Here is a 13,045-nt window from a genome sequence, read left to right as displayed (position 1 = left end):
TAAACAAACCCAGATTACAAGAGAACAGACCAATCAAATCTGGGTTACCATGCTTTCAAGACTCAAATACCTCTTATTGACTTTTAGGCAAATCATAGTGACTGCCCCTTCTAGATACCTTACTTTTACTGCTATTTATTAAAATAGCTGGTAGTCCAAAGGGTTAAAAACCATCTCTAATCCAGAGAACATCTAAGAAAGGACAAAATCTTGTATCAAAGAGCTCTGCTCTTCCTTTCTTAATGGTAGGTAAAATGAGTGGCTAGTTATAAGCAGTTAATACATCACGTCTTAAATTGTCTGAAATTAATTTTCGTGCCAGACATATTCACAATTCAAACAGATATACATACTACCAAACAAATTATTTGGGGCTTAATTAAATCTCCAAATTTTCTTTATGTGTATACAGACACGCATATGCCTTTATATTTTATATACACAATTAACATTATAATTTTGTCTTCTGAAAATTAAATGCTTTGTTTATAATGTTCATAAATTAAATGCGTATTTTAAATAAGTCACTGATTTTCAATGATCATGCTGGAAAGTTCATTTAAATCATTTTACACACACAAAAAAAAGGTCAATAATGTTCTTAGCAAAATGTACTGTTTTCCCATTTCGATCACAAAACAGGGGTTGATTAGTCTGACCAATGTTCCTATGTTTAGTTATGGCAAAATGCTACCCTAATGGATTCTGTAATTTACAGTAAAGAACTCCTTATTCATCTCATAAAACAATGTTTTAAACATCACTGGTTCTTCCTCTAGGGAACAATTTGAAAACTTGTTAGGGAACTGGGTGTTACTGCCATTTAGTGGGTGTGGACTAGAGGTAAAAGATGCTATGCAGTACACAGAATAGTTGGACAAATTGAAAAACTGTCCCATGACCCACAGATTTCAAGTAGCCGTGATAATATATGAAAACCTTATGAAAAAACTTGAAATCTAGCCATGATATAGGTAAATATATGCTCATAACTTCTCAGCTTCTATTTGTTTTGCATAGTTTTTATACACATTTTCTCCAGTAATCCAAGGGAATCAACAGAAGATAACATGTTTGCTGCTTTACCATGGGTCATGTAGCACTCTGAAGAAGTCTAAGAATATGCTGCTTATGGCATTTCAATATGTTCCTGTAGCTGCCACATTCAATAAATTCAGATACAGATGCAAGCATCTGAATACAGGGCCATCTTGTGCCAATGCACCCAAGCATTTACCTCCTGAGGTCTTATTACTTTGAAATGTATTAAGAAACACAAAATACCTGTCTAAACAGTTTAGAAACGTTTATAAATATATAAAATAGAATATAAAAAAACAAGTAGAAGGAAAATAACTGATAACCAAACTGTCATCATAATAAGGATGTTCACATTACATGACATACATGACAGAATGGGAGGGAACACTAGGTGGGACAGGACAGAGAACTACTGGGACAAACTATTCATGTCAACAGAGTTGTCAGGTTTGCTACCTCAAATAGATGCAAGTCATGACAAGGTATATAAATATGGATAACATACAGTCTAGTTCCCATCCTAAAGAGGTCAGTGCCTCATAAATCAAAGTGATCTACCAGGTGCTATAAAGTTCTCAACAAAGGGAAGAAACAAAGGAAAGAAGCAAAGGGAGAATGTAGGCTTTATACACTACATGGCATTTAAACCACACCCTGAAGAGTGAAAAGCTGAAGAAAAAGAACATTCGAGTCAAGTGCAGAGTATAGGCAAAGGCAGAGGCAGGAAAACATGAAACCTACATGGCACCTGGCAAATGATATGAATTTCCCAGACCACACAGCTACATTAGAAAACAAGGTTGAAAGAACAGGCCGGGATTTAAATGCCTTCTCAAATCTAGATTAAGGATCTAGACTTTGTTCTTAGTAAATAGTTGGCACTAAGAGACTGACAGAGTTGGAAACAGTGAGGCAAAAGCAAAATTCTGTATGTTCAACTACCCGGGGTATACGGAGGATGGATGAGTAAACCAAAGTACTTCCTTCACTGTGTAACAAGAACAAGGCCAAGGGTTTGCATGTAACCAAAACTGTGGAAAAAGATGGCCCACAAACGGGAACCATAGACCTCAATATACTTGCACCTCGCCCCCCATTTTACAAAGTAGTTGGGTAAGGAGTATCAACACCAAAATAATCCAAAGTAAATTAGTGATTAGTGATAGATGAGTGATACAGTACTGAGTATTTCATAGCTAGACTGGCTTTTACAACTACCTGAATAAAAACCTAATTAAGATGACCACAGAATACATACACTTTAAAGGTGTGATGATGTGATGAACATTAATTTTTTAAATGCATTATCCAACTTAATTCTCAGATGACACCCAAGGAAGATCTATCTCCATTTTAAAGATACAAGAAATAAGGCTGCACAAAATCACCCTGCCCCTAGGGAGGAAAGGTACAACCGAACCCAGGCATTCTGACTCTCTCAATCTGAAACCCCACAGATATATCTAGGAACTGACGGTCAACGTAAAGGGCCTATATCCACAGCTACGAAGTTTTTTCCTATCTGTGCCAGTACCTTTGTCCCTACTTGTATATATGTCAGAGTAAATGGCTTAAGGCTTGCAGATGATAAATGAGAGAAATGGATGAAAAGATGTCGAAAGGAGCTCTTCTGCTTTCTTTTGCTTTACTCATTACCAAAAAACTGCCTTCCATAGGTGATGCTAAAGTTGGCTGTTCAACTATTGAAGAAACATTTGTATATATTCATTTTTTCATTCAAACTAATACCCTTCCAGGAATATATTCTGATATGGGGAAAACACTTATAAAAACTGGTGTGGAATACCAGATTCCCTCAATATTGAGGGGCAGAAGGATCAAAGCAAAGCCTCAGTAAGGATAAATAATCTATGGCAGCGGACATCTTACAGGTTTCCAATATGCTTATGATGTGACCTTTTTTTTATGATGTGACTTTTAAACAAAATCTCACACCTGGTGAGTAAAGCAAGGTATCTATACTGCAAAGTTACAAAACACATGAGATATTACTTTGTTGGTCCAAGAAAGAACTTAACACAGCTAACTATTAAGAATCCAATGTGTTGGGGCACGTGGGTGGCTCAGTTAAGGCTCAGTTAAGCGTCCAACTTCGGCTCAGGTTATGACTCATGATTCCTGAGTTTGAGCTCCACATGTGCTGACAGCGCAGAGCCTGGAGCCTGCTTCGGATTCTGTGTCTCCCTCTCTCTCTGCCCCTGCCCCGTGCTCGCTCTCTCAAATATAAACATAAAAGAGGCGGCTGGGTGGCTCAGTTGGATGGCTGTCCGACTTTAGTTCAGGTCATGATATCGTGGTCCCTGGGTTTGAGCCCCGCATCTGGCTCTGTGCTGACAGCTCGGAGCCTGGAGCCCACTTCGGATTCTGTGTCTCCCTCTCTCTCTGCTCCTACCCCACTCCCGCTCTGTCTCTCTCCTTCTCTCAAAACTGAATAAACATTAAAAAAAAAATTTTTTTAACATAAAAAATGAAAGAAGAATCCAATGTGCCTAACTTCCAACTATAAAAAAAGTAGGCTCTGTTCCTCCTTAGACCAAAGCAACCATGCCGCTGTTTAACACAACCTTATAGGGGTGCCTCGGTGGCTCAGTTAGTTAAGCATTTGATCTTGGCTCAGGTCATGAACTCATGGGTTCGGGAGTTCAAGCCCTGCACATTGGGCTTTCTGTTGTCAGTCACAGAGCCCACCTCAGAATCTCTGGACCTCCCCGCCCCAACACTACCCTACTTGTGCTGTTTCTCAAAATAAATAAATGAACTTAAAAAAAAAACCCACAACCCTGTAAACCTTGCCTCCCAGCCCAAAGGCCTGATGGAATGGACTGGCCTCCTTCTCCGCATTACCAAAACATCACTAGAAGTGAAAAAGTATATGCAAGCATGGTTCTGTGGCTAAACCTCAAGAGTACCTAATTACAGCAGTAAGACTCACCATTACTGAAAGGAGCAAGTTAGCACATTACCTGACTAACTCTAGTATACACATACACATAAAAGTGGTTTCAATTCGGGCCTAAGAAACAATGAGGTCATCTTTACACCACACTAACCATGTCTCATTTTAACATTCTCCTCCTTCCAAAGAAGATAAAGCTTGAACTTCCATCTGCTTCAGCACAGGTCAGGATAAAAGAAGACAAAAGGTACACACACACAAAGAGCATGAAAAAGGTATCCATACTAGTAGGAGAATGAAGAAAGCACACCATCCGCATGGCTATGCTGCACCAGGAGAATTTAGGGGAACGAATGGTGTGTTGTAGACATGGGAGGCAACGGCCTCCGGCGGCTGTAACTGCTGTTCACAAATACCCCAGTTCTCCTCTGACCGGAACACGTGGTGGGGGGCAGCACTCGCCGAACCACTTGGAGGTTACGAGCAGCCGTGTAACTTGTCCTGGCGGGGAATGTGAGGAACTGGACCCCTTCTGGGGGAAGCCTCGGAGAGCCAGAGGGCAGCTCGGCGCGCTCTCCTGCCAGAGCAATGCTACCTGAAGACCACACGTGCAGGCGTGGAGCAGGGCCGGCAGCTGCCCCAGGATGGATGGGTTTGCAGGGGGCTAGGCTGTTACTCTACGAAGTCTTTAGCTGTGTGTTCCCGATAGCATGCTCCAGCCCACCTGGTGACACAGCCCATCTCAGCAGTGCCCTATTGGCTATCAGTGTCATATGACCTTTTCCATAAAAGGCAGTCAGATCTCTGTGCCTAGAAATGCCAACGACGTAAACCTTATTTGGGGACCATACCAGTATTTGTTGAACACTTACCCCTTAAGAGCAAAGTAACAAGTGACACAAAAAATCAGAAATAAAATCCACACCCTGGAAGTAAACGATGACACATGTCAAGTAGAGACAAATATAGCTGACATGTAACACCTGCTTTGCAACTGCTTCTTCAATTCAGCCTTCAGAGGCCAAATCAATGAGGTCATCACTAGAACTGTTTCTCACCTGACTCTAATAATTACCTACATGCCCATTTCCCCTACTGAGTTGCAACAGCCTTAACAAAGGCTATTCTCTCATTTTTATAACTACCAGCCAGCATGGTGCTTGCTAGCATGGTGAGAACCAATGAGTGAGAACAATCTCAGACAGTGAGTTGGGATTACAAGTACATTAAAGCAGGATAGGACTCCTTAAAGCCAAAAGAGGCTTGATTAAAATAATGCACACGTATCTCCAGATTACACACAACAGCCAAATAATCAAACCTAGAGAACACAAGAGTCTACATAGTTCTCAAGAACTAAAGACCAGAACTTGCTAGAACTTTATTGCAAACATAGGAATATATTTGCTTTTCTTCTCCCCTAATGCAGGAGACATGCAATTGGCTACTTCAGATTCGCATCTTCTCTTTGCTACCAGGAAAGAGAAAGCATCCAGAATGAATCACATGACCACCCCAATCCCATCAATGAGCTCCGAAAGATGGGGTGCTGCCGAGTCTCCCACCTCTGGCAAAAGGCTGGGCAATGGACAGCCAAGAGCAGAGTTAAGATCATGTTGGAAAAGAATAACTAGGGGCACCTGGGTAGCTGAGTCAGTTAAGCGTCTAACTCTCGGTTCCAGCTCAGGTCATGACCTCTTGGTTTCGTGAATTCGAGCCCCGCCATCAGGCTCTGTGCTGACAGTGGGGAGCCTCGTTGGGATTCTCTCTCTCACTCTCTCTCATTCTCTCTCACCCCTCCCCACCACTCATGCTGTCTTTGTCTCTCTCAAAATAAATTAATAAAACTTAAAAAACAAAAACAAAACAAAAAAAAATAACTACCATTCAAAACACATGGGTGATGAACTGAGGGAGGTCATTCAACAAAACAGAGTTACCGTGGCAAGAGGGGCTCCCGTGAGCTGAGCTCTTCATGGGTTAGTTCTGCCGCACAGCAGTATGAGGTGAGACTAACAGACTTACTGGCACGCTTATGTCAAAAGACATTCTCTAACAAAAAAAAATTTTTTCATTCAGATCTCATTCCTCAAACCTATTTGTCCAATGTTTAACCTTATTACTATAAAATACCAATAAAATAAAATTAATGTGATTTTTTCCTTATGAAATTAACAGAAAAATGCACAGTGAAAATAACATGAATAGAATGAGGAGAAAAGGCACTCTTCTTCCTGATGGTGATAAGTAAATGGGTAAAAAAAAAACTTATATGAAACAAATATGAAACAAATTGGCCATAAGTAAAAACAAAAACAAAAACTTCCTTTGACCAAACAGAGACACCTGGAGGGGCACCTGAGTGGCTCAGTCAGTTAAGTGTCCAACTCTTGGTTTAAGCCCAGCTCATGATCTCAGGGTCATGGGATTGGGCCCACACTGGGTGCTCAGTCTGCTTAAGATTCTCTCCCTTTCCCACTACCCCTCCCCCGTCACACGCTTGTTCTCTTAAAGAAAGAGGGGGGAGGGGAGATACCTGAAATACAAACATTTAAGCCTAAGCAAAAACTTTTCCCACTGCAACTATTTAACTATCCCAAAACTAAAAAAGCAAATTTGGAAAACACTGTATATTGGTTCAGTAAATCATGTGCCCATTTGTAACAATTACCCAAAAAATTATAATGATATGAGAAAATATTTGTCAGGATACTTAGTTTTGAACAAAGCAGGATCCAAAACTGTATTTATAGTGTAATCGGCTACATGCTAAGCTGTATTTTAAAGACAGATGAAAATCAAAATGTTAACACAGATCTATCTCTGTATATTTACTTTTGTGCTTTTCTGTATCCCATCCCTTTGGAATCGATTTTTAAGCAAAACAAATCTATTTCCTTTCTGTATAATTAACACTGGCTAAAAAAAAAATCCCTGCTCTGATAATGCTAACAAAAAGTTATAACCTATAGACCTCATAATTGACTTTTTATTCCATAAATAATTAAAACTTTGCAGAACAATTTTTTTAATGGGATTGGAGAGGTAGAGAGAACTGGTTTCAAGCATTCCCTCACTCCATTAAAAACCCAATGGAGTACAGAAACGAGAAGAACAGATCACCGATAGAGCAAAAAACTACAGAGGAAAGGGAAAGAGAAGTAATAGAGTAGGAAGGCTACTCCGTGTATGGATAGAGAAGGATAGGGGAAACAGAGCACAGAAAATAATCCAGGGAGATTAAATATATCCCAAAGATCCAAATTTCTTTTACCTTAAGGATGAATGAAAACTATTCTAAAAGGAAAAGAAAAGGTAAATTACCTTGATTTGGGGGATGGGCAGGTAATGGTCACAGGAAGGATAGCCTAACACAAGTTTTGGAAGAAAACAGCAAATTTTTTTTAAATGATTGAATTTTAAAATTCTAGGAGGGAAATACTGCTACTGAAGTCCTCGACCGAATGAGCGGATATTCTTCCATTATGTACACTTCATTCCCTCTTCCAAGTCCTTCATCATATGGACTGAGTGGTTGGTACAGTAAAAACAGTTTGGCATGATGACAATAATCACTGACTTAGAATCAAGTGGTTGGAAATAAGTGAGTTGTATAATGAGCAAACCAGCACATTCAGAGAACAGGGGCTACCTACTTATTAGCGAAGTTTCTCCGAGTGTCTACTGAAAGAACACATATAAAAATATTTCCGAACACTCCACCAGCACGCTATGGTGGTCGTTCTTGTTCCCATTAGCTGAAATGCTGTGCCACTATGAATATACATTTTCAAGACGAGGTATATTTTTGAATCAAAAGCAGTAATAGCATTTTACTTAGGAAAGCTAATCAACAGGAGATATATAAAGAGAATGAAAATACAGTTGTATGTAACTGCTTTCTCCCAATTTATCCCTATCTTCTCTCTCTCCCCAAAACCAAAAGAGAGGTTTCTTAGCGGTTAGATCACTCTAGTATAGCACAATCTACGAGGGTTTCCAATGTCACTCTGGGCTTTGATGAAAAGGTCCTTTCCAGGTCCAAGATTCTACCATGAGGAAAGAATCAAGCTCTGAGAAGAGAATATAAAATTCAAATGAACAAATTATCTCCTAATTTGCATTCTTAGTCAAACTGGTAAGACTTTTTTGGCTAACATTCTAAATTTGTATCTTCTGGTCATTAATTATACTTATCCACATAAAAGGAGGAAAAGTATATTCAGAGTTATTAATAAAATATGGTACAGCCACACAATGGAACATATAAGTGAAAGCATATGCTATTTGTCTTTCTCTGACTGACTGAATTCACTTAGCATAATTCCCTCAAGATCTATCCATGTTGCTGCAAATGTCAAGATGTCAATCTTTTTTATGGTTGAGGAATATTTCAGAGTGTGTGTGTGTGTGTGTGTGTGTGTACACACACGTACGTGTACATATGTGTGTATATACCACATCTTCTTAATCCATCATTCTAATGATGGGCGCGTAGGTCGCTTCCGTACTTTGGCTATTATAAATAACGCCGCGATGAACATGGGGATACATGTATCTTTTGGAATTAGCTTGGGGTAAATACCCAGCAGAAGAATTACTAGACCACATGGTAATTCTATTTTTAATTCTTTGAGGAACTTACATGCTGTTTTCCACAGTGGCTACACCAACTGAACTAATCATTGAGAGACTTAAAGCAAATAAACTATAGCAAAAATGTGCCATTCTACAAATAAATGAGAGTTCTCGATTATAACTTTATCATAGTTCTTTAAATCAGTAATCTTAATAACTAATATTAACCATTCCCATTTCCTGCTCATTTTTAAAAACACATAATATTTAACGCCAATGTGTAGAAAAAGATAATAGTACTGAAAACATCGCAGTGGATTTTAGAACCAGTGTACTACGTGACAGACCAAACTGTGTGTCACTCATGTGCAAGAGTCCAAACAACCTGAGTACTACTATGTAAAATAGCAGTTGTTCAAAAGGTACAAGTTACTTACTGATTTTTTTTTTTTTTTAAGTAATTTCTACATGGGGCTCAAACTCACAACCTCCAGATCGAGTCATGTGCTCTACCGACTGAACCAGCCAGGGACCCCTAAATTCGTACAAGTTACTTAAATGTAAACATGTGCACATACAGGCACATGTATTCATGCAATAAAGACGACTAAGGGAAAATATGCCAGTGTTAACAGCTTTTAGAAGTGGATTGTGGAATTATGGTTCTTTCCTTTATAGTCTTGTTTTCTAAATTCACTAAAACAAACATGCAATGTTTTACAATGGAGGAGGGATACTTTTTAATTTAAAAAATAAAAAATAAAGCATGGCTGCTCCAACGAATAATCTGATTATTTTAAAGAAAGCAAAATCCATTTCAGAACAGAACTCTGTACACTAAACACTGTGCTACCAGTGGAATGAATACATACTGCTGATGGGAAGCAGCAGCGCTGAGACAGAGCTCCCCGCTGTGTGGACCAAGCACTCCAAGGTCCCCAACAGACATATCAAAGGACACAGCTATTTAATGGCAGAGGCAGTAATTGCCCACAATGCTGTCCTCACCCAAGTCCATATGCTCACCTACTAAAATAGTCTGATGTCGGCAGGATCAATTTCCATAGATTCTTTACATGTGACACTTAAAAAAATTTTTATAGGGGCACCTGGGTGGCTCAGTTTGTTAAGTGTCTGACTTCAACTCAGGTCATGATCTTACAGTTCGCGAGTTCAAGCCCCACCTGACAGCTCACAGCCTGAAACCTACTTCAGATTCTCTGTTTCCCTCAGTCTCCGTCCCTCCCCTGCTCACATTCTGTCTCTCTCTTCCAAAAATAAATAAAACAACATTTAAAAGTTTTTCTATAATTTGCTGACAATATATACACATGGTAATGTCTCCGAAGAGTTGTGTCAGATAATCATATCAGAATCTTGCCATTTATTGCAAACTAAACATGGATTGGAGAATAAGGCTTTGCAAGTGAGGGTCAGAGTATTTTACACTTAAAATGACATCCCTGGCTAAATCAGACAAGGAATTTTCCATTCCACAGAATGCATCTGATTCTTCACACTACCCCCTATGCAAATATTCTAACTGAAAAACTTGCTAAACACCAGACCACTGAGAAAACGATGAGAACGGATAGGTCCCATAGTCTGACTACCTCACCAGCCTATCAGTATCCATATGCTGTTGAAAAATAAGATTGGGGTGGGGGGGTGTGGAACCTCAAAAGCTAGTTATCAGAAATCAAGGTCTTAAAACAAATGAAGCTTCCTTTCAATAAGACCGCATAACAAAAAGGCACCACAAACAGTCGAAAGACATGCTGTAGCGTGTTTGAGAGAGTCAGAAAGGGCAAGCAGAACAGGATATACCATATGCTAACAACCCTTAAATTAGATTTCTGATCATGTCAATGACTGACAACTATTTTTTGAGCCTAGCGCATGTGGAAAATGATGGAAACACTGCTTTGAATTCTAGTTTTGTTTGTGCTTCGTGGCTCAAAAGATTAGGAAAAAATTACCCATTTGCAATGACTAAGTTTCTGTCCTCATAAGGAGGTTTTTAAAAAAATTTTCTTTTTTCACCAGTTACTTTTCAAATTACCATCAAATACATACCTTCCTCCTATCGAGTCGTCTTGTAGTTGGGCCCCGGCAGTGTTCCTCTGTGAACGTCGCAGTGACCCCCCTGGATTGTTATTAGGCCGGTTGGACATTGGCACCTCTCTCTTGAAGGGACATACCCTTTCTAGACACTACCATTCACTAAAAGGAAAAAAAAATGAGAAAAAAATATCAGCTGTATGTGGTCCAACACAGAAACCAAATAAGGGGCAACAAATTTTACGGCCAAACCAAAGCTAGACAGTCTTATTTGAAATCTGACTAATGTGTATGTCAAGATATACCAAATTCAAGGCATGTAGTCTAGAACCCAGCACATAAAATTGACATAGATTTCTCATGGAACACCCAGGAAATTCTCAATTCAAAGAAAACAGGGCACAAGCAGAAAATGTCTTTGTTTCCTCATTACTCGTAGTATATAGGAAAGGGCACTGCACCCAGCATCAGAACACTCCGGCTCAAGTCCTGTGACAGAACAAGTATTAAAGTGGTCTGTCTGCCTTTGTGCAAATCAGAGCCTCTAGCATCCAACTTCTCAGCCACAGAATAAACATGTCATGCCTACTTCACAGTGTTACTGTGAATATAATTGACATCATATGTGAAGGAAACCATAACACTGTGGAGAAATGAGGAGAAAGTGGCTCAGGTACAGTGAACTAAGAAATGGTCCCAGATATCCTGGACTTCAACATCGGCTGTGCTGGCTGTGACCTTGGACAAGACACTTTATCTCTCGATTTCTTTTCTTTTACCTCTTCTGTGAAATCAGTATATTACCTATCTTACAGAGTTGTTAGCAATAAAAAATTGAGAACATAATTCACAAATTTAACAGTTTAGCTCGAAACACAGTTCTCAATGTAAACTTTCTATCAGAAATTTAATTATTATATAGAAAAAATGCTGACACTCAAAGAAAATCAAGTTAACCGATAAACAGACCATTATTGCTATCATAGAAAGAATCACAATCTGTATAAATCAAATCTTCACAATTTTTCTTAAGCCTCCAGTCAAACTCCAAGTAGAGTTCTTTCCTCCTACTGGGGAGGGAAGAGAATGCATGTGATATCACAGGATGCAGTGCCAAAGACAATGCAAATTACTCACAACTAAATCTATTACTGGATTTTGTTTCAAGAGCTTCCATGCTCTAGAACAAGAAGTGGGCTCTCTTTTGAGTTACACAGTGACCCAATTCAGCAGCAGAAAAAGAGGTTTCTGTCACATATGCCCACAACATCATCATCAATTAATATACTAAATAAACTCTGGCCAGAAAGTTCAAATATCTCATGTAATAACTGTCAATTTTAGAAAGAAAAAACAGGGAACAGTATGGAGATGTTGAGAGACAGATTGAATTTACATGTACCAGTGTGGAAAGATCTCCCCCAAGATTTGTTAGAGGATAAACAGTAGAAAACTCCTGGCTGTGTGTAGGTAGATTTAAAAGACTGCATATGTACCCTTATCTATTGTCTACACAGCGCAAACTGATGGAAAGAGTCATAAAACACACTTTGTTAACACTGCCTGCCTTAGAGAAAGAGGACCTGGGGTCTGAGATTAAGTCATTTTTGCTATTTATCATAATAAACCATAATCAACCATAATTAAGTCAAAGGCAGGTCACTCTAGCAAAGTAGTTAGAAATGCACAGCTCTGGAGTCAAACTGCCTCTGGCTGAGTTTGAATCCTGACTCTAATTACCAACAAGTTGTGTGGCCTCGTACATATACTTCTCTGTGTTTCAGTCTACCAAATGGGGATAAAGAACTTACCTCACAGAGCAGTTGGGAGGATTGAAGGACAAATCCATGCAAACCACTTACTACAGTGCCTATGCTACTGCAAGGACTAGGTACATATTAACGATTACTCTTATTACTATAAAGACTTATTGCAAATAGAATCCTTGTGACAAAAATAATACATTGGGGCAAACGATAAAAACCACTGTCAAGGTGAGTCTAATATTTCTAGATACAGTTTCAAAGTGAATTTTGCTATAAACACAACACTCAGTGCTTTTAATTAGGGATTAATTATGTAATAACCTGAGAAGTTTTGTCAAAATATGAATGCCTGGCTTATGCCCTCAGAGATTCTGATTCTGTGGGTACAAGGACTGGAAACATTTTAAAAGAGCTCTCCTGGTAATGCCACGCTGGCCAACAACTGCACCCCCTATTCAAGTATTAAAAGCCACTCTATCTCAGAATTCATCTAAGAAGCTTTACTAATTTGAACATCACAATGCCATTTAACTTGGACCCTACACAGCATGGAAACGACAAATAGCAATATAGAAAACTTTATTTTTACTTTGAAAAGCAAAGACGGCTATTATTAAACAGGACTGGTCGATCTCACTAGCCTACCTCCTGCTATTAAATGCATTCTGCAGGTCATGGGATG

At 39.1% G+C, this 13,045-nt stretch overlaps 1 protein-coding gene across 17 annotated transcripts in view; it reads right to left on the bottom strand.

The window, feature by feature from the left end:
* TRIP12 (thyroid hormone receptor interactor 12) overlaps positions 1-13,045 on the bottom strand; it is a 133,986-nt gene that overhangs the window by 86,647 nt on the left and 34,294 nt on the right. For all 17 annotated transcript variants that reach the window (XM_029933638.1, XM_029933639.1, XM_029933640.1 and 14 more), the window contains exon 2: positions 10,613-10,759. In XM_029933638.1, the coding sequence (XP_029789498.1) occupies positions 10,613-10,710 (98 nt within the window). In that variant the 5' untranslated portion in view covers positions 10,711-10,759. The remainder of the gene's footprint in view (positions 1-10,612; positions 10,760-13,045) is intronic.

This window comes from Suricata suricatta, chromosome 3, assembly GCF_006229205.1.
Source record: "Suricata suricatta isolate VVHF042 chromosome 3, meerkat_22Aug2017_6uvM2_HiC, whole genome shotgun sequence".
In the NCBI taxonomy this organism is placed as follows: Eukaryota; Metazoa; Chordata; class Mammalia; order Carnivora; family Herpestidae; genus Suricata; species Suricata suricatta.
Note: the sequence above shows the minus strand (reverse complement) of the source record. Positions and strands in the feature narration are given on the sequence as shown.